The sequence below is a fragment of the Austrofundulus limnaeus genome, unplaced genomic scaffold, assembly GCF_001266775.1.
Source record: "Austrofundulus limnaeus strain Quisiro unplaced genomic scaffold, Austrofundulus_limnaeus-1.0 Scaffold56, whole genome shotgun sequence".
NCBI lineage: Eukaryota > Metazoa > Chordata > Actinopteri > Cyprinodontiformes > Rivulidae > Austrofundulus > Austrofundulus limnaeus.
The window spans coordinates 322,271-343,753 of record NW_013952458.1 but is presented as its reverse complement, the minus strand read 5'-3'; the positions used below and the strand labels follow the sequence as shown (position 1 = coordinate 343,753).

General features: G+C 39.1%; 3 protein-coding genes across 5 annotated transcripts in view; 1 reads left to right on the top strand and 2 right to left on the bottom strand.

Annotated features, from left to right (window-relative positions):
- LOC106518106 (SH2 domain-containing adapter protein E) overlaps nt 1–3,263 on the top strand; it is a 7,309-nt gene extending 4,046 nt beyond the window's left edge. The window contains exons 4-6 of the mRNA XM_014009216.1: nt 951–1,173; nt 1,338–1,457; nt 2,085–3,263. Coding sequence (XP_013864670.1) covers nt 951–1,173; nt 1,338–1,457; nt 2,085–2,268 — 527 coding nt within the window. The 3' untranslated portion in view covers nt 2,269–3,263. The remainder of the gene's footprint in view (nt 1–950; nt 1,174–1,337; nt 1,458–2,084) is intronic.
- An 8,117-nt stretch (nt 3,264–11,380) lies between these two features.
- s100s (S100 calcium binding protein S) lies at nt 11,381–13,710 on the bottom strand. Of its 3 annotated transcripts, XM_014009213.1 has the most exons (4): nt 13,575–13,709; nt 12,732–12,780; nt 12,326–12,479; nt 11,381–12,137 (listed from the first exon to the last, which is right to left on the bottom strand). In XM_014009213.1, exons 2-4 carry the CDS (start codon nt 12,743–12,745, stop codon nt 11,958–11,960), a joined length of 348 nt encoding a protein of 115 aa, XP_013864667.1. In that variant the 5' UTR covers nt 12,746–12,780; nt 13,575–13,709; the 3' UTR covers nt 11,381–11,957. The 3 variants fall into 3 exon arrangements, with proteins under 3 accessions (XP_013864667.1, XP_013864668.1, XP_013864669.1); XM_014009214.1 differs by lacking the exon at nt 12,732–12,780 and having other exon boundaries at nt 13,575–13,710; XM_014009215.1 differs by lacking the exon at nt 13,575–13,709 and having other exon boundaries at nt 12,728–13,562.
- Nucleotides 13,711–14,535: 825 nt separating this feature from the next.
- The window catches only part of s100u (S100 calcium binding protein U), a 7,289-nt gene continuing 341 nt past the window's right edge, over nt 14,536–21,483 (bottom strand). Inside the window, exons 2-3 of the mRNA XM_014009212.1 lie at nt 18,589–18,725; nt 14,536–17,250 (exon numbers count right to left, since the gene is read on the bottom strand). Of these exons, the coding sequence (XP_013864666.1) occupies nt 16,750–17,250; nt 18,589–18,708 (621 nt within the window). The 5' untranslated portion in view covers nt 18,709–18,725 and the 3' untranslated portion in view covers nt 14,536–16,749. The remainder of the gene's footprint in view (nt 17,251–18,588; nt 18,726–21,483) is intronic.

Genomic DNA, 21,483 nt, shown 5'->3' with positions numbered 1-21,483 from the left:
ATATATTTTGTTCTATTTTAACTATTCATATATCAGTATGTTCAGCTCATTTCAGACATGGTTTCTTAATATTTTTCAAAAAGTTTAACTTTATTTACCAAAATTTTCACCAAATAAAATAAATTAAATTTTCTTCATAAACGTTGCTCCCTACATATTCTGCTTCAATGTACAAACTCTATTTTTTTAAGGCTACTTTTAGGTACTTTTTAACTATAGTACTTTGCAACTTTTAACTATTGTTTTTTTTACTTTTAGCTACTATTCTGTTCCCTGCTATATTTTTGCTACATACTGTTTTGCTAAAATGTGTTGCCTATTTCATTTTAGTCTTAGCATCTGTTTTGCGTATTTTAGCTTAGCTAATCTTTTTTAGCTAATATATTTCTACATTTAGCTACCAATCTCCTTCCTCTTTGTAGCCAAAGTTTGGACACTTTTAGCTACTGCTTTGCTAATATAATTTATATTGCCTGTTTTAGCTAAAGTTTTGCTAATATTAGAATTTGTATTGTCTTTTTTAGTTAATGTTTTGCTCATTTTAACCATAGCATTTGTTTTGCTAATTTTAGCATAACCAATGTTTTGTTATTTTCACGTTTTGCTTTTTTTAGTTACCATTTTGATAACTTTCTGCTACTTTAAGTTTGGTACTTTTAGCTTTCAGCTATTGTTTTTCTGGTTTTTACTTTTAACTTCCTGTCTGCTCCTTTATCAGCTGTACTGCAGACCAAAAAAAAAAAAAAAAAAARAAWAAAAAATTGTGCTGAGACTCTGCCAGACCTACACTCACATGTTTATTTTATAAGCTACTCAGAGCAACGGCTGTCTGAGGAACGTCTTGCATGAAACATCAAAATGCTGTCTTCGTGTTATCTTATTTACTCACAACTTCAAAACCAAGTTCACTCTCAAGCAGAGAGTCAGTTGTTTCTTTACACTTTCCTCAGCACAATTGGACAACCCCGTCAAAGACGAGACGTCTCATTCCAAAATCACAAGGCAGCTTCAGCATCCAGCAGCTCAGCTGCAGCAGCTTCAGAGTCTGAAGCAGAAAGGCCAGAAGATCCTGAGATCCTCTCTTCAGACTCTTCTGCCTCTTTCTGCTCCAAACGTCAGCTCTGAGAATGAAAACTCCTGCGTTGACCCCTCCCTGCCTCTGGAGAAGCAAAGGTAAACCTCTGATCTCCTTCATGCACCAAAACAGTCAGTACAGATTTTTGATCATTTAAATTCTGGACTAAATAAAAAATAAAAAAGGAGGAGCACACACCAACAGCATAAAAGCTTAATCTGTCTGTATAAAACAAGATTCTACTCTGACTTTTCTGCCTCAGTTGGTACCACGGCTGCATGAGTCGCCAGGAGGCGGAGCTTCAGCTGCAGAGCTGCAGAGAGGCCAGCTTCCTGGTCAGGAACAGCGAGTCGGACAGCAGCAAGTACTCCATTGCCCTCAAGTGAGCCTCAGCTGAATGTGCAGTTATTTTCACTTACAGAGTGACAACTATACTAAAAGAACTACATAACAGCAAAGAAAAAAAGCAGTTAAAAATGAATTWAAAAATTGTAAAGCGTGGTTGCTGCAAGTTATTAACAGACAAACTTTAAACCAGATGCAGATATTAACAGTTTTTGTTTACAAAAACAAAATGGTAGCTGCAACAAAAACCCAAAAGGAAATAAGGTTTTTATTTGATATTGTAAATTGCATCGGATATTTGACATAAAGTTGTCTGAAAGTGTAAAAAAAAACTCTTGGGCTGAAAAGGTGTTGATATGGTTCATGTTTTTTGTTAGTAAAAAATAAAAAAGTGAAATGTGATCTTCTCAGTGATGCAGGTCATGCAAATACTAAATGTTTAAAAAGGGACCACATAAATAAATTTTCTTTAAAGAAAATATATTTCAAACAGAAAAAAAAAACAAATAACTATTAATATTTTTGTTGAAAAGTCCTGAATCCACTTTTGTTTTGCGTTCTTTTAAATGTTTTAGCTTCATCAACTTAAATTATTAGTTGGTTTTGCTAATCAAAAGGTAAATCTATTTAAAAAACACAATAATTTTCCTTCTTTGTGTTTCAGGACGAGTCAGGGCTGCGTTCACATCATTGTGGCTCAGACTAAAGAAAACACGTTCACGTTGGACCAGAGCAGCTGTGTGTTTCCCAGCATCCCTCAGGTGGTGCATCACTACTGCACTCAGCAGCTGCCTTTCAACGGTGCCGAACACATGACCCTGCTGCACCCCGTGCCTCGAATCCACTGACTTTTTGTTTTTCAGTCTTTTGATGATCGGATCTATAAAGTGTGTGTGGAGCTTTCGGCTGGCGTCTTCCATTTGCTTCTTTTCATTCCCTTTCCTTTGATGTGCAGCTGATGCAGAACACCTGGGCTGCTGTTTTGCATGTGAACAAGCTCAGCAGAGACAGCGCGTTTTTATTTTGATTTAAATGTGAACTGGGTTAGGATCGGATTCATACTTGTGTTTTTAAACTCTACTGAAAGCTGGAAGTTTTTGGTTTTGATACAGAGTTAAATTTACCAAAGTAGGAAAATAATGTGCTCTTTCTGCCCTCTGGTGGTGGTGRTGGTGCACTGCACCGCCCAATACAAAAACTTCTTTAACCTGGAAACACAAGCGTATCTTTCTGCTTCTAAAGATCTGAGAAGCAGCTTTTTTGTGCAAACATTGCATAAAATTATAATATAAACTGTTGGTTTTCTGCCTCCACTATAACTTTTTTTTTTACTGTGAATAAGGGAACTTTTTCTTTCTGTCATTGTGCACTGTGAAAAGGGTGATTCACCCTGATGCAATGTGACGGATGGAGTAATGGCTCCACTCTAATTAGAGATAAATAGGCCTGTTTTTCCTCGAGGACTGTGTAAAAAACATGTGAAACTGGGTGTTTTATATCGGATCGTTTTAGGAACAGATAAAAGTTTGAAAGTTTTTCTGTAAAAGTAATGTCAGTCTTTTTCATGTTATTTCTTTATTATTCATTAAACCTCCATGAAATGGTGTTTTTTCTTAAGGTTTGACATTTTTTTGTCACTTTAAAGCTTTCTGTCAAAGCTTCCATGAAAAAACAACTTTTTGTTCGTTTTAAAGTCTTTATTTGTAAAAATTAAAAAAGCAAACAAAAGCAATCATTCAAATGTCGTAAAACAGATGATAATAAAAATGTCCTGAATCTCAATGCTGAAGATCTTCTGTGACGTTCTCTGTGATCCTAATAAATAAAACCTTTTCTGTCAGAGGCCTGTAGTTTGAGTCAGATCAAAGCTTTTCAGCATCTCATCAGTGCTGCAGAAYCTGGATGGACAAAAAAAGGACATTTTTGAGCTTAATGATTCTTGGAAATGATCACAATTGTTTCCTAATACTGGGACTGCTGCTCTTTTCCTGATTGATCTTTCGTTGGAATCATTCTATATATCAAAATGTTTGTTTAGCTTTTATACTTTTTAAAACACTCAACTTTACTTAGAATAAAATAGCCAATAGAAATGCATCAAGAATCACTTAAATTCCTTCAGAAACATTGTCCCTTTTGAAATCTGCCTCTGCAAGCTTTGTTTTTAATGTCTAATGCTACCTTTAGCTACTATTCTTCTGCTCCTTTTAGCTAAAGTTTTTTAATTGTAGTCACCCTTGTGCTAATTATAGCTTTTTAAACTTTTTTCCACTAATTTTAGCTACAGTACCCATCTGCTCCTATTAGTTTGAGGTACTAGTCTGCTTATTTTACATTTTAACAAGTTTTTTTTGCTTTATTTAGCTTTAAGCTATTTTGTTCATTTTAGTTACTGTTTTGCTGATAGCTTTGGCAACTGTTTCACAACTTTTAGCTACTCTTGTACCTGTATTGTCAATTTTAGCTTTGTATTCACACATTTTAGTATATTTTTGCTAATTTCAGTACCTAATTTGCTTATTTTAGCAGCTCCTTTGGGTTTTTAACTACTGTTCTGCTTTTTTTGAGCTTTTGGCTATATTCTGCCCCATTTAGCTTTCAGCTAATTTTGCTAATTGTGATTATTGATGATAATAGCTTTAGAATCAGATTTTCTCATTTTCAAAAATCTTTATTTTATCCAAGAGGCAATTTGTTGTACAGTAGACATAAAAACAAAACATTCATGCTACACAAAAATAAAAAAATGGCTTCTGTTTTGTTAATTTTATCTCCTGATTTACTAAGTCTCTGTTTTGCTGCTTTTAGTTTAGCCATTGTTCATTTCAACCTGTTTTGCTTATTTTAGCTGTTCTTCTTGTTTAACTTAAACAACTCTGTTTTGAGTCGTTTAGCATTCGACATTGATTCATTTATACATAAAGTGCAACTTCTCAAGTTTCTCTTGAATTTATGACTTCTAATAGCAAAACAAAGGATATTTCTAAGCGTTGGCGTAAAGGATGAATAGATTACGGCCTGACTGAGGGATAAAGTTTAACCTAAGGATCATGTTGAGGACAAACAGTTTACGTCCTGCACTCCAGCTCCTGTAGATGAAAGGTACTAAAAGGACTAAGAGTAGTATCATTACACTCATGTCAAGGATGCTTAATGTGAAGGAGGGGGAAAAAAAGAGAGCATTTGACACCATCCCTCTCTTCTTCCCTTCTTTTCTTACGTATCCCCTTTACCGTCCTCCCTGGTTGGGTGATATCTGAGGCTGATAACTGTCTGCCATCGTCTCCTTGACTCCTGGAGGAGGACAGCGTCACGGTTTATTCATCTTTGATGCCGGGAGTTTGTGCTTTATTTYATGAAAGCGAGGGATCCATGGGTTCAGCTTCATTACTTTAAAACCACAGATGATGTTCAGGTGTCTCGTGAATGTTGTGGCACCRCATGGTTTGTGGACCTGTGTCAGATGTCCTGTGTTTATTGACGTCCACTTTTACCAGCTTTGGACCTGGTTTCAGAGGTGGATGAACATAAGTGTTGGTAGAAACTGTGTAACATGTTCAAGAACAGTTTAAATTTACATTTGACTTAACTTCTTGTTAGAAAGTAATACAGACAATATTAATTTATGCAGAAACATTTATATGTATTCAGGTTTGTGAACATAAAAAGTTAAGTTGTTTGTGTTTTTGGGACAAAATAAGTATTTTTACATAAAGCAATCTCCCAAAGTCAGTTTCTGTGAAAAGGTTATTAATTATAGATATAGATAATTATTTGGATGACCTTCATTTGGAAAAACAGATTATTTCTRAGCAGATTAGCAACTTAACAGTTAAGTGGTCCAACACCACCATTGATTTAACTTAAAGCAATTCCAATCTTTAAAAAAAAGTTATGACAGTTTGTACGAAAACTATTTTATACACCTTTACACCAAGTTATTTCTGTAAAAATCTGCAGCTGTAGCTAGCTGTGACCCTTTTGGGGCACCTCCAGCAGGAATATCCTGATATTTCTGCTATAAATATGTTCTGCTATAATAAACATGCAAAGATATTTGTCTGCCAGGCTTTATAAAATAGTTTATATGAACCTTTGGAAATTTCCCCACTGTGGGATCAATAAAGTCTTATCTTATCTTATCTTATCTTATCTTATCTTATCTTATCTTATCTTATCTTATCTTATCTTATCTTATCTTATCTTATCNATCTTATCTTATCTTATCTTATCTTATCTTATCTTATCTTATCTTATCTTATCTTGTGAAATTTTTGGGACTGGACTTGCTTGGAACAGCAAATCGTTTTTGTCCTGGCCTGTCCTGCGTTTTAAAAAATGAGCTGTTTAGTTCAATTTAGTGAAAATATATTTTTACAAAGATAAAATGAATTATATTATATTGTCTGAGGTTAACACTGTCATCAGAAATGACCTTATATGGTCTTACATGACAGCAGAGGCAAAAGGCCATGAAGTGGGATTCTTTGGAAAGGTTATGAATAAATAATATCTTACCTGTTGTACAGAGTTCTTTGAATAGCCTCGGTTCTGAGAAACAGAGTTTATTTTGGATCAAGACTGAGGAGCTAATCCCAGGCCCTTTAGCTTGAATGCTGTCATTGAAAAATGAGTTGAAAATTCAAAATCTATTTTTAATAACATCGACATGATCACCAGTTTCACATTAATTTGTAGAAATAATTTGCTGTTCCTATCAGAGTGTGCTGAAGCCAGCTTCTGCTGGTGCTATTTGCTTCAACATAACCATAACATTTTGTGTAAAGCAGCAACATAGTAAATGTTTAACACAGTGTTAAGTTTTCTAAACATACATATCGCTAACAAGACCTCATAGGCCATTTTGACCCAAGGGCAGCAGGAGGGTTAAGTACAGAACTTGAGGAAATGTATATTCTAACATAAAAACTGGCTCTTCATGAAGTAGATCTTTGTCTTCATGACTTGTTTTCTGCATTCAACGAATCTCCCTGAGGACTTCTGTCAAGATGGATTTCATCAACATGAAAGCAGCTGGCCTTCTCAAATTCTACAACACGTTGCCAGCTACACCTGGAAAGGGATTCTTCGCCATAGATTYGACTCGGAGCCTAACCTGCCGTATACCTGAATGAATCATTTTATCCTGTCCTATCATATGCTGTCGTATTGTTGCCTCCTCTTCGGCTTGCATGACAGCTTGACATGATCGCTGGCTGACTCCCTGTCTGACGGATGCGGCGGCTTGACATCTTGGTTTCACCTGACCGGCTCTGTTTGGTAACCGAAGTGTTCCTGTCGTCCTTATCGGAGGCATCAGGCTCAGTGCCAGTGACACAGCCGGCCTTTTGGGCTCCTCATCTCCTTTCCTCCCAGAGGCATCACCTGCCGTGTGCGATCCATCTGTTCAGGCTCCTSCTGCTGCTGCTGGGTTCGACCTCCCGCGGTGAGGTCAGGCGTGTTGTCAGCTCGCGCTCGCAGGATGTTCAGTGGCCATTGTTAGTGTTGAAAGAAGCATAACTCACAGAGGATGTTCGTCTCAGCTGATACACTTCACTTACAAGCCGATGCGCCACTTAAAGCAGGGGTGTCGAACTCAGTTAAACAAGGGGGACAAAATTAGAAATATTTATTAAAGAAATATCAAATAACTTATTCTTCTAGAAAGAAAAATGACAGAGCATTTCCTAACCAAATAAAGAAAAAAAAGATTACGTTTAGAAACCGTTTTCTTTAATTTCTCATGCCTTACTCGCTAGCAACAACTTTTTCTTTTAATATATCCAAGAGATACATTTAATCACAATCAAGCAGATGGGGTAAAACAAAAAGAAAACCCTCACTAAAAATAAGAGAATACAGAAAAACCCAATTAAAATTGATTCTCTGTTCTTTACACACCAAAGTCAAAAATTATTGAAAAATTAAAAACTTATTTTCTTGGCTTAGCCGTCATGAGAAGGCACGAGAGACAAAAAGAGAAACCATAAAACTATTTAATGTTTAAAGTTTAACCTTTGGGGCCGGWTAAAATGTTAATGAGGGCCAGATTTGGCCCGAGGGCCTTGAGTTTGACATGTGACTTCAAGTGTTGGATCAGCGCTTGTAAAGTGGGGTTCAGTGGAAAATGTTATAAACAATAATATCTTACCTGCTCTGCATGGCTCTTCCAGTGGCTAATGTCTTGACAGATTTCTCACCAGGAAGTAGACATGTCCTGGTCCTTTAACTCTCAATCTTTTTGTATTTTTGGTGCCACCAATTCAGATACAAGAGGCGTACACTGCAACACACACAGTGACAAAAATCTGGGTTTAGGGGCTGGCAGACCTTAGCCGACAGAGGTACGTTGCAGCAGAGTGGACATGGAAACAAACTGATGCACTGGATTTCCAAAAATGCTCCAATGTTGGTTGCGTCAAAACAAATACCATTTTTTGCAGAGAATAATTTGTTTACAAATCTTCAAATTTTGATACTTTAACTCCTACACCTGAGGTAAAGTTTTTTACAGTACCAGTTGAAATTATTTTAGACTGTAAGGTGTTAGAGCTTCACACAGGGAGTTTCTGTGCAGCGCCATATCCTGGTGCTGTATTTCTCAGAGTGGGATTAACTGAAAGCGAGGAAGACTCAACGGACTAAAACAAGGATTTTTCCAATAAATGCATTTATGAAACAATATTTACAGAGGCTGACTTGGGAAATGGGTATCTATAACATAACATTAAAACAGCAATATGTTATACTGTTGTAGGCTATCATTATTGGTAAATCATGTCATATCCCTTAATAAAAGTGTTCATGATTTTATTACTCTGGAAGTGAACTGTGTTGTTTTTCAAGTGAAAAATCAGAGCATTTATTCTGAGGTCATATGTGGTGCAGATGCTGAGCAGATTGATTGTGTTTGACATATGGGACACAGAGTGTTGTGACTTTTAAAGCCCCCCCAAAAGGAGTTTTGAAACACAAATTCTTCTTTGGTGTTAAAGCTAGTTTCTCTAAGTTTACAACAATTTTTCCCTTTTTCGTTCCAAACGTGTAAACTCTTTTTCGGCCTTTAAAAATCCTGTTATCGAGGCCGTGAAGCTTTGTTTGTTTCTCTTCAGGTCATGGCAGGGTTAACCGGTTTGAAACGGGAACTTGTCAGCAGGTCGTGCCAAACTCAAACATTCAAACAAATTTATCAAAGGACACCTTTGGAGAGCACAGATGGACGAGGAATGAAAGCCACGCCCACGGACACTGGCTGACCTGAATGAGTTAAAACCATCCAGATAAAAAAAAGGAAACCATTCTCTCTGGGTTGATTGATTGTTTCTGAGCTTCGCTTTTGATCTTTTATCAAATTTAAGAAAAAAGATGAGGTGGGAGAGGGTGTGWTAACCTACAAATGCAACAAAAAGGAGAAAAAAAAGGGCTGCTTTCTTTCACAGCAACTCAAGCATTCCTCTGTGATTTTAACCCCAGCTCTCCAAGTTCCGCACTTGAGCAATGCGCTTGAAAAATTTGGATCCACTCCCAGTTTTCGCTGTCCTTTTCTTCATACATCACGCCACCCCCGTCTCTCCTTCCTTTTCTCYTTCCCTCCTCCGTCTTCCTCTTTTGAAGACGTTTTCCAGGCAGATTCGAGTCAAACATCTGGGTCAGCTTACAACTAGTGGAACAAGACTTGCAGGATATTGTTGGCAGGATGTGATGTGTGAGCTGGAGCTGTTTTCTCTGTGGGAATCCCCAACACAAAGAGACACACATACACACACACACATACACACATAATGACAGACATGCTTACACACAAACACACACACCGTTTCCTGACATTCTCCTCGTTTAACACTGTACATCCAGGTGCAACAGTTCTAAAGTCCACCACATGAACCATGCAGTTCCCTCAAAGGTTGGTGTGTCGTTTCAAAAAGCAGAATAGCAAAACTATGTAAACAGGAAGTGCACGTCCGATACATATTTATCACGGTGTTGCATGTCTTCTGTTTCGGAGTTGAAGGGATTGTTCAAGTAATAAATATCTTACCTGTTTAGATAGCTTTTCAAATGGCCTCCGTTGAGAGGAATACAATTTTCTGAGAAGTGTTTAAGTGTGAGGCTAAGCACAAAGTGAACTGATGCTGCCTTAAAGCTGCTGTGGCCTGAAAAATCCAGCTGAAACTAAAATTTTAAACACRATACCAGTGTTTTGGTAAGTCACAGCGGCTCAGAGAAACTTTGCTTGGAGGGTGAATGTCTATCGATGTTCTGAAAACAAGAAACCAACGAGTTCAAACCACGTGAAACCGTGTTGTTACTGTTCAGGTCGATTTCTTCGTCCTTTGTTTAATTACCAAAATAACAAAGCAACTCCCGCCTCAGAAATGTTCATGGCTGTTCATGGAAACACTATTTTATTAACTTTTACACCCTTGTGATTTTTGTACAACGTGCTTATTCTGGCAGAAATATTCTGATATCTCAGAGCTGCTTTGCTGGTCATTAATTGCGAGTCCTTTTTTTCCCTCAAAAACTGCATCCAGTGTCAAGTTTTGTAGTTTTAGTGCCATGATAATCCTACTGAGGAGACTAACAAGTAATAAGTGTTTATTTTTAATTGTTTTAATTTCTGCTGGTCGACAGTGCTTTTTGTTTTATTATGAGCCTATTTTTAGTGGTCTAGATTTCCAGCAGACCAGGTTGGTCATGTACGTTTAGTATTATGTGTCGATTGTTGCTGAAATGAGCAAAGTCTTCCCTGAATGGCAGAATGGCGGCTGCAATGAACCTCCATAATATTGAGTAATAATTCCTTTTTTCAGCAGTTACACACGTTAATAAAATATCATCATAGATGTCTATGATTTACAAAAGTTAGCAGTGTTTCTGAAGTTATACGGTTTCGCTTTTGTTTATAAAACTTATTTCTTTTATTGTTTTACACATTTTAGTTTTAAGCAAAGAAATTATTTTTTTATGTTTCAGAGGTTTTACTTGAGAATTGTGTCTCATCTGAAAGTCACACATTCAAAACCTTGTTTTGGACAAACCTATTGTTTTATTATTTTTATATTTTCTGAATATTTGAGAATAATGTGCACCATATTCCCAAACTTTCAGCATGATTTAACTTTTAAATATAGATTATATGCCATTGACCTGTTTTCCCACATACACTAAAAAAACTGATATAATGGATTTAATAAATAAAATATGTCAACTGTTTCCTCTCAGCTGAATTGGGTTAAGGTGGCACAATCACTTTACATTGACTTTAAGTAAATGGAAGTCATTGTAAAGTAAACATGTTTCCTTAACTTGATTTAGTTGACTGGAAGCAGTTGACCTATGTATTTTTTTTATTTAAATCCACTACATATGTTTTTTTTAGTGTAGAATGTTTAAAGTTGATGGGAGGGAAATAAACATTTAATGAGTCGTAGCCCCAGCATTTTTTTCTTCAGCAAGATTTTTTTAAAAAATGGGTCACCTCAACTTTTCTTGAACGCACAGCTTGCATAAAATTAAGATTGAGTTTATATTTAAAACAAAATAAAAACAAACTATTAAATTGATGTCCTTTTACCAGTCCAGTGAAACACAAATCATTTGCTTCTGCTCTTTATTTGTGTCCCAACAGCATCCAAACAGTTCAGGTTACAGTGTTTTGCCCATGGGGTTGCAAGAAATAGGGGTGCAGAGGGTGCCATAGCACCACTTGATTGATAGATGAAAGGACAAAACTGACAAAAATAAAGGTGAACTAATTTAATAGTATTACGGAGTTTTGTAATTCTGGTATGTAGATTATTTACATTTTACAACCACTTAAAACTCATTAAAAAGTGGAAAATGTATTGTTAGCTCATGATTACAATATTATAGATAACACCTGTTTAAATAGATTAGAAATGCTCTGCTGGTGTACATTTCACTTCATATATTACGATATTATTCAAATGGKTGTCACAAGTTTATACACACATTTATTTACACCTGAAAACCAAATAAACAGCCAGTAGTTGTTGGTTAAATGTGACGTTTAATATGTTTAAACATTGGTTATTTCTGAAAAAAAAAAGATTACAAAATAGGTGCAAGATCTCCTATTTTTTAACACTGACTACATACAATATTTATGATGATCTGAAACTGTATATATGTTCACAAATTATTCATGTGCAAGAAGCACTCAGACATTCATTTCTGAAGAACTCCATTTTTTTTCCAGTGTCTTAAAGCTAGGAAAAAAAAAACAGACATTTGAGTTGATCTGTGTTGAAATGGACCCTGTTGTATGTGTGAAGTGGCTCRGTGGAACTTGATCCGGATTAGCTTTGGTATGAATAACAGTCCTCTCAGTGAATTCCACGTGTTTTGTGCACCCAGAAACTAGCTGTTTGACATCTTTGCCCGTTTGTATTTGCAGTGTTTAGAAACTGCACTAAAAAGGAGTGAGAGAGAGAAAAAATAGAAGCCACCAGATTTTAGAGTTCGTTCCCCTCCTTCTCCTCTCCTCCTGTTTCCCCGTCGCTCAGTTTCGACCCTACTTCTGTGCCGACTCGCCTTCTTTCTTGTCGTCCGTTTTGTACTCCAGGAAGAAGTCGTTGCAGGCGACCGTGAGGGCCCCCATCAGGATGATGAACTCTGTGAAGTCCACCTCGCCGTCGTTGTTGGCGTCCAGGTCGTTCATCACCTTTTCTACCGCTTCGTTGTCTTTGGAGTTCTGTCAGGGGGGGAAAGGAGAGTTCAGAATCTCCCCTCTTATTCTTTGTTTGGTTTATGCGTGTCTGAGGGCATTCGAAGCTGCGCCAGCTTGTTCCAACTCGCATTTCAACGCATACCTGCGCTTTGTGTGAAGCACTGCATTTATCTGAGCGCACATGTTTATCTGTTGGCAAAAGCCGCTCTTACCCCGAGGTAACTGCCCAGCTCCTCTATTAGCAGCTCCTTGAGTTCGCCCCTGCTCAGAGTGTACTTGTCACCTTCCTTTCCTGAGTACTTGTGGAAGGTTTTGATGAGCATCTGCATGGCGCTCTCCAGGTTGGAAGAGGGCTCCTTGGACATGCTGGAAGGAAAAAGGGGTCAACAGGTTAGAATCTGCGGGAAAATGCCCGCTCCAGCCCTTGTCGTATGCGTGGGGCCGCATAGCAAATCAAGGGTGAAGCCACCTCTGAGATAAAGTCAGAAAGGAAGCAAATAAGGGAGKTTTTTTTATATTTATTTTTATTTAAATGCTAAAGCTGACCCAGTGAGGTCAGCTTTCAATGGAAAGGTGGAGGATAGCGTTGGAAGGAGCTTTTCGAACGGTCTTACACACATTGTGTCCGGCATCTTGGGTGCGTCTTGTGCCTGGCCTCGTGGGGAGACTGTGCACACACACAGACACAGATAAGTCACAGTCAACAGCGCGCAATCTGAGTGCGAATCTGCCGACACAACAGGTCATCTCTCATGTAATTGGTAAGGCGTCTAACGATTAACGCTGCCCAAGTCACTGGTTTCGGTGTAAAACATGTCCGTTAGTTACTCGTGTGACAGCCTTATCGGTCCAAATGGACGCCGGAAGTGAAACATAACACTTAACATTCAGAAACTCCTGGGGGGGTAAGTAATTTAACACAGGCAGATTACACACATTCAACTTTATACCTCAAAGTGATGCACAGAAATAAAAAAATGAACTTTGCTTCAACTTAAATCATCATACTGATAGATTGTCGGTCACCCTGTGCATGATTTATAAATGGTTACAAAAGGAGAAGCAGCTGTCAGTCACTGGTTATCGGGTCCAAAGACCAGTGGACACCAAAGCTGGAAAATCTATAGGGTCATCTGTCTCGGTGACTGGCACAATACAATAGGGAAACCATAGAGATGCAAATTCTGTCAGTAACTCAACACTGATTATGGTGCCTATAATGAAGAAGCCATGTTGAAAATGCAGAAACGTGATATATAGAGGTATTATTTCAGTTTAATGGTGTTTATTCTACAATGATGTCAACAAATTGAGCTTTACTGTTTTATTCTCATTGCAACTGGAAGTAAACCCACAAGACGACACAAACAGTCTCCAAGGTCAATCGTCCGTCCTGGACTAAAGCTTCGAGTTTATCGGATGCAGAGGAGAAAGTCCAGTGAAGATGTGTTTCTGTCTTACCTGAGTGCTGATGGAGGGCTTCCTTTGTCTTTAAAGAGCAGCAGGGGACTGAGCCGAGGCAAGGATGGATGGGGAGAGAGTTCGCCACTGGTTTAAATATCACCGGCTCCTTCTCCCTCCCTCCCTCCTCCTGGACCCATTCCTCACCCCCCTCACTGCCTCCTCTTCCTCTCTTTGCAGGTGGTTTCCCCTCCCTCCATCCCCATCTGTTGTTCTTTTTTTTACCGTATAAAGTTGCAGTCAGGTGTTTACATACATTAATATAAGTTATTTAGAGTGCCTTCTTGCTTTACTAATGATGACTTACTGCAGCTGGATAAGAAGGATTTGTTTGACAGTACTCAATAGATTGATTGGTAAAAGYGGGTCAGAAACAACCCAAGAAACGACCAAAGCTCCAGCCTGCCAAGAACTGATAACTGATGGAATATCAGCGTCCCTGTCCAAGAGAGAACCCACATGGTCCAAATGCGACCCTTCAAGTTCGATGGAAATTTGCATCGGCCCACATGGACAAACCAAACGTCTCCTGGAGACAAAATTTATGCTTAGATGAGACAAAGTTAGAGCTTTGTGACCACAAAGACGTACGTTTGGAGAGGTCACGGTGAGGTTTTCAGACCATTGTCTCAGCTGTTGAGCATGGTGGAGGTAGCATCATACTGAAGCTCCAAACTCAACCACATTGAAAATCCATGGACTTTGCTTAAAAGCTGGGTTTATGTCGGAAAATCAACTCTTTTACAACAAATAAGCTCCGTCAAAGTGTGGATAAGATGCACCTTACTGAGAGCCGTTTAACCAAAAATGAGTGGATGTGTAGGCACATATTTGTGACTTTGTGCCCTCATTTTGTTTATAAAAATCACTGAAGCAGCATTCATTGTCCAAAAAAAAAAAATGTATGTAAACCTCTGACTGCAGCTTTAGATTGTTAACAGAGCGAGCCACACAATAAAAACATATTGTCACAGTTTTATTCTATATCAGCCATTACATAGATTAGGCACAAATAATACAGCGTTACATAATATTAGCACAGCAAAGTTAAAATGGACAGAGTCCAGCTGCTGAACAGTTTCCAGTATTTTGCAGGAAATAAACAAATGGAAGTCTGCACAAAATCCAGGGAATGATCCCATAACACAAACATTTTTTGGTGAATTATTAACTGTATTATAATCCTAATCTGCTGCATGTCAGAATGAGAGACGTTTTTTTTTTGTGGTTGGCATTGGGACACTTGTTAAAAATCTACTGTACGCGGTTGTTATCAAAATCTAAATGGGGTGGATTTTACGCCACAGAACAGGAATTAGAAAAACGGCTAAATATGAAATAAGTCATGCTGGTCTTAAAACAAAAAGCTCAAAACGAACRAAGTTTGTGACATTTTCCAGATGATATTCAAGTCTGCTCACATTTAATAGGAGTTCACTGGTAGTGCAAGTTTAATTATTTTAACACATCAGTTCAGAGAATTTCGCTTGAACCACCCCTGATGTACCTTATAGTCCCACCTGAACAAGAAGCAGATGGTTCAAGGGTTGTTCACAGGAAGTACCAAAGCTCATGAGGAAAAAAACAAAAACAAAACATGATYATACAGTCTGAATGCCCAGATTTCCCAGGAAGTGTGTTAGTAAAAGTGAATGCAGGAAGCGTTTTTAACAGTTGAGCTTGCAGTTGTAAATGAGAGGATTTACAATGGGAGTGTCTCGGTGAGGCAGGGTGATCCCGTGATCCGTCTTTACGGGTTTTATTTGCTGAAAGGTGCAACAGTTTGGTAGTGTATTTTTTTTATTTTGCTTTATTGACGTATGCAGAAAATAATCACTCATTAGAATTGAAAATTGCATTGAAAAAGATAACTTTTAGGTAAATTTTTGATACAAGTAGTGGTCATAATAAGAATARAACAGCACATTAAGCAAATAATGGAGAATGCGGTATGAAAAGGCCACCGTTGTTGCCCGCTTAACAAAAGAGCAGCTTCTGACGGCAACATCACCGCATCGCCCCGAGGAGCAAGATCACTGGAGTCCAGGATTACTTTCATGCAATTGTTTGTGTCTCAGGGTGTGTTACTCATGAAATRCCTAATCCAGTCATTTCCCAATGCTTAATGCTGGCGGATCTCGTTGCAGGTCAAACAGGGCGTTCAAGGGTGTGGCCGGCTAAAGAAAATAAAAAAAAGCCCCAAAAAGCTGAGACTAAAACCTGCAAACAACTGTAATCGATTTACCAAAAACACACAATACGTTTTAGCACCATTTAACCGCTCTTTATTGCAGAAAAATTACTACCTCTTTGTAATTCACGGCGTAGTATAAAGYTGTTTTTCTTTACTGAGGTGGATTAGGTTACACAGACACCTGCTCTTAGTCCCCGAGCCCTTTTAACTGGGACTATTTTGTGCTCCCTATTTTTTTAAACTTATGCTCCTTTAAAGTGTAGATTCCATCCTTGTGTCTTAATTATTTAGCCAAAGGTCACGCCTRATGTTCCAGTTTGTAACTCGTGGCTGAGTGAGAGTAAAGCTAGAGCTGAAAAAGAAGGATAAAAGCAGGACAGCTCACAGGTATGGGCAGAGAGATAATTAGGTGAGATGAAACTTTAGCAAATCTTTTTTTTTWAATTGTGCTAAGTTGGTCAGGAGTGTAAAAAAAAAASACCTAAGTGCTCCCAGTTAAAAAAAATAGGACAATTTCAGTTTGAATGAAAACAGAAATATCACTATCTCAATGGACAGAATCAGAAAAAAAGCCCTCTCTCCACAAACATACACAACAAAATAAAAATAAAAAGCATGGGAATGTAGTGGTGTGTTAAGATACTTCAGTCAAGTTTCCAGGGATATCCTAGTTTACAGGGAAGCTTTCACAGCTGCATGTACAATATAGCGTACAAGTGCATGCTAATTCATCAGAATGAGGTAAATGTGCTAAGTAATGGGATGCACATGCTGTACATATTAACATAGTGGTAATTGGCAGCACARAGCTACTGTCATTTATATAATTATATATAAAAAGAATAGTGTTTTTTAATAGCTGATGTAAAACTTTTAACATATATTTGTATTTTATTATATATAAAAATAGTGGTTTTCCAACTTGTTTTGGCATTATTCGTATGTTGTGTAGTGTGTGTTTGTAAAGGGATGGATCGTCCCCTACGATGTGGCCTCCTCTGTCTTCTCTCCTTCAACGGCGGTGGGCGACTTCTCTGCCACTTCCTCCACCTTTACCGTCTCTTCCACCTTCTCTGGTTCCTTTTCGGCCACCTTCACGTCGGCTGATGCCGCCAAAGCCGTCGCTGCTGCTGCTTCTTCCTTAGCTGCCTCTGGTTTCTTCTCCCCCTCTGCCTTGGCCTCCACCTTCACCTCCGCCTTTGCGTCCGCGTTCGCCTCTTCCTTGGCGTCTTCGGGCTTCGCCTCGTCCTTCGGCTCTGCGTTTTCCTTGGGCTGCTCCTCTGTGTTGTTGGGGGCAGTTTGCGCGACCTGTCCGGTCGCTGCGTTCTGCGCCGGCTCCTCTGCGCTCAGGACACGCTGCTCGCTGAGCGAACACGCCAGGTAGCCGACGAGCTTCATGTATTCTTCAAAGTCGACCCTGCCATCTGAATTGTAATCTAGTCCCTGACACATGTCGTTGACTGCATCCTTGCTGTCTGCACCCTGAGAACAACAAAAAGTTTTATTAACATGAAGATTTTCAACTTTATTTACAAAGATTTTCCCCATAGAAATGTACTGAGATCTCTTTATTTCCATTAAAAACATTGTTCTTTATAAAATCTGCTTCAAAGTACAAGTTTGCTTTTTTATGATACTTGTAGCTTTTAGCTTTGCTTCTGCTACTTTTAGCTTTACGTCTGCTACTTTTAGCTTTACGTCTGCTACTTTTAGCTTTACGTCTGCTACTTTTAGCTTTACGTCTGCTACTTTTAGATCAACTTTTACTACTTATAGCTTTTAGATCAACTTTTACTACATGTAGCTTTTAGCTTTACTTCTGCTACTTTTAGCTTTACTTCTGCTACTTTTAGCTTTACTTCTGCTACTTTTAGCTTTTAGATCAACTTTTACTACTTATAGCTTTCAGATCAACTTTTACTACATGTAGCTTTTAGCTTTGCTTCAGCTACTTTTAGATAAACTTTTACTACTGCAGCTTTTCGCTTTGCTTCTTCTAATTTTAGCTTTTAGATAAACTTTTCCTACTGTAGCTTTTAGCTTTGTTTCTGCAACTTTTACGTGTAGCTCAACTTTGGCAGCTATTAGTATTTAGCTAGTGTTTTGCTATGTTTAGCTTTTAGCTAATGTTTTAAGATACTCTTTAACCTTTAGATAGCATTAGGCCTATTAGCTTAAGTAACCTGGTTTCAGCTTCTTGAGCAAAGTCATACAGCGCTCCCTCTAGCCTTTTTAACAGGCTTCCAACCAGCCACAATTTCTTGTTATCTTTTAAAGTGGTCATTTTTGTTTGACTTTGGCCGCTTTTTCATGTATTTCTTGCTCAGTCCAGTCCATGTACAAGTCATATATTAGAGAGAGAGAAATAAAAAACAATCCAGCAAAGATCTGAAACAGAACCTGAGAGATTTACCATCTTTCAGTCAATCATTTACTGTGTGTCCAATTTTCAGCTAATAGCTCTTTGGGTATAAATACTAATGTACGTAAATCATCTGGAACCAGTTGTGTTTTTGTGACAAATCTGCTGGTGATTAAGTTAAGTTGTATGTTTTGTGTTGACACTTTTGCTGTGAGTTTAAGCACCTTTTTATACTTCAGTACACTAATCGAGTGGCTTAACCACCAACCCCCCCTTATAATATAAAAATTTCTTTGAAAATACTGGACTCAAAGCAAGTGAAAAGCAGCCAAACTCCAAAGAAAAACTTTATAAAGATCCTCAGAAATCCCAAAGAACTGTTGATTGTCTGACTGAGACTTTTGCACAGAGCTTGTTTCTTTTCTCAACCACAGAAGTTCAGTGAAAATGATTCTAACCGAAAGGATGTTGCCGAGCTGGGAAGAGACGAGGTTTTGGAATTCTTTCTTTCCTGCAGACTCTTTTCCTTTGGCCGACTTGAGGAAGACCTTCACCACTGTCTGAATGGCCGTTTCCATGACTCCTTTATGTCTCTCTGGGGAAAGGAGAAGTGAAAACACACAGGGAACACACCGATTAGATTCAATCGGATAGATTGAACCGTTGCTGGGAGAAACAGCCTGATGTTTGACGGTTATGGGAATACGCGGTGGAAAATGAAACCAAAGATCTCCTCGCGTCTGTGCGAGGCTTTTCGTTTCAGCTGTCGACGCCGGAGCTGCAGTGAGGGAGGGACGGTGACGTGAGTCAGACTGAGAGACGAGCTGCGACGCACAATGGAAGTTCTGATCTTTGATAGGTCATCTGATCTACCGATGCTACCAACGTTGGAGCGGGGATTCAGATTACCTAAGGGATTACCTCGTCCCTATCTGCTCTTCTCTTTCTCCTTGTCTCACTTTTGCGGCCTTGCCAAATCCACTCCTTCTTCCTCCACCTGCCGCGCCGCCTCGCCACCTGAAATATCGCCCGGTGCACACAAACACGCGGGGCCAGTTGCGCAATTAGGCCTCATCCCCGACAAAGAGGTCGGCGGTTTGCTGCGCGCACAGCGAAACCTGCGCAAATATTTGTCTGCGCCTGACTCTTTGACAGCGAGACCATCAGGAATTCGGAGCCRACCCCGATGCACAGATAAAGCGCTCAAGCTGTAGCGGGGCGGCAAGTGACACGTTTGCAGGAATTCCGTTCATTGCTCTCTGCGGAGATCACTTAGACAGGAATTTACAGGCTAACTCGGAGCAACGTTCCTGCCCCGAGGCAGTGAGACAGACACACGTTCGGGGCGAGCAAAACCCGCTCGCCAGTTCGTTTCAGTATTCAAACGCTGCAGAGCAAAACGGCAAACTGTTGCCTCTTTGTTCCGACGAGGACGCAGCCTCGCGCCGAAGAGTGACAGCACATAAACACCAGCGTCAAACCGAGGCCTTTACCTCCAACTTACAGCATATCTGCTCATTATGGGCCCCGTTAGGCTCATTATACATATAGAATGACAGCGAGCTCGGACAGTTCAGGCTCATTAACTTCTAACATTTCACTCAACCCTTTTCAGATGATTCAGGCGACCCAGTTCTGATTTCTGTCTGACCCAACGAGCTCCCCTGACATAGAATACGCACATTACACAGCTGTAAAAGCGTTGTAAATGTAGATCAGAAAGCAGTTATTGTTTCCTCCGTGCCTGAATGAAGGTGTGTTTGTTAGCTTTTTATCACCGCCCCCACACTTTTAGTGGTGGGCGATAATCTGTTTGTGTGGTTATTTTTCATTCGTCTGTCTTTTTAGCAAAAAAATCTCGTAATCCATTGGATGAACTTTAATGAAACTCGTCGGATGTACATCTGATTACCTTTTGGAGGCAATCTAATTCAAGACGGCCGACACAGCTAATCAAACATATCAGTGGTTCTAATTCTGTAGTTTTTCCTCATTTTAAGCTAAAATTCAGTGCGATAGTAGCTGAAAGTGAGCTCACATGCTAACAGACTGCGAGGTCTTAAAAACTTTGCCCGAGTCACCCTTGTCTGTCTGTTAGCAAAACTTCTCATGACTCACTGGACAGATTATAATAAAACTCTCAAAAATTAATCATTACATGTACGCCTACAAAGGATTAACTTTTGGAGTCTGTCTGAATCACGATGGCCACCACAGCTATTAGACTTTAGCAAACACAAAAAAAGGCTATAACTCAGTCAATTACACTAACACTGAGCTAAAATTTGGCATGGTAGTAGCTGAGAGATACCCACAACAGTCTGAAAGCTAACAAGTTGCTTAACATCTCTTRATTTGAGCTCTTGCATTTTCAACATTTCATTGTCATTTCTCAATATTTTAGTCTAAAACTCTTGCATGAAAGGTGGCAGATGATAAATATTTATTTGATTCAACATGTAAAATGTTGCAAAAGGTGAATTAAAAAGGTGTGTTTGTCAAGTTTTTTGGAGCAGAAAACATGTTGGGAAGTTTAGGGGACTTCTTCCTGCCTGTGACACACCCTTTGTAGCCTGAGTACACAAGGGCCTTAACGGCTCTGTCCACACACAAACACACACTCAAGAGATACACACACACCTCTATTCATTACTGAATGCACACGTGCCTCTAATTCACACAAATTAATCCAAGACCTTCAACGCTCCAGAGCTCCATGATCTAGTCCCAAACTAATCCTCCTGATTAGTACCCTCAAAAACATCTGCGCAAATAATTAAACACGCGCTCCTACAACCAGGTTTCCCATTTCTTTTCACCCCCACTCCAGAGTCCTACAGATTGCGTTTCCATGCGGGTGAACGTGATCCAGAGCTGCGCGCGCGAGTCATGACTATACTACCGCTGCTGTGGCATCAAATATTAACAGAGGAACAAGTTGGGCTGCGGCTATAAACTGAGGTGAAGCAGCAGGAGGGACTACTGTCCGCAACCAGCTCTTCTGAACGCGCCAGGGCCGCAATGTTCAATCTGACACGTTTAAGATTTAAAAAAAAAAATCTATATAAAAGCAGTTCTTAGGATTAGTGTTTGCAGTCCTTACAAAAAAACTGACTGCGAGGAGGAAAAAAGTGCCCAAAAATGCGCTTTTACGCACGAACCGGACACCCCCGGGAATGCGTTGCGTTTACGGCCCTGTCACCCCGCAGTCACCTGGAGCTTTCTCAGCTTATTTGCAATCGATCCACAACTGTGTGTCAACACACAAAAATAGCAACTCATTGCCAGAACTATGAAGCACACACAAGACAGAAAGCGCAAATAATAAAATTAAAAAAATATGTTTTTGTTTT

Bases quoted from the DNA above. Each gene is read 5' to 3' on its own strand.
- s100s (XM_014009213.1), bottom strand. The intron at 12,138-12,325 runs GTAAGAGCGGCT...CCCCCCTGACAG, and splicing joins AGCTGGGCAGTTACCTCGGG to AACTCCAAAGACAACGAAGC.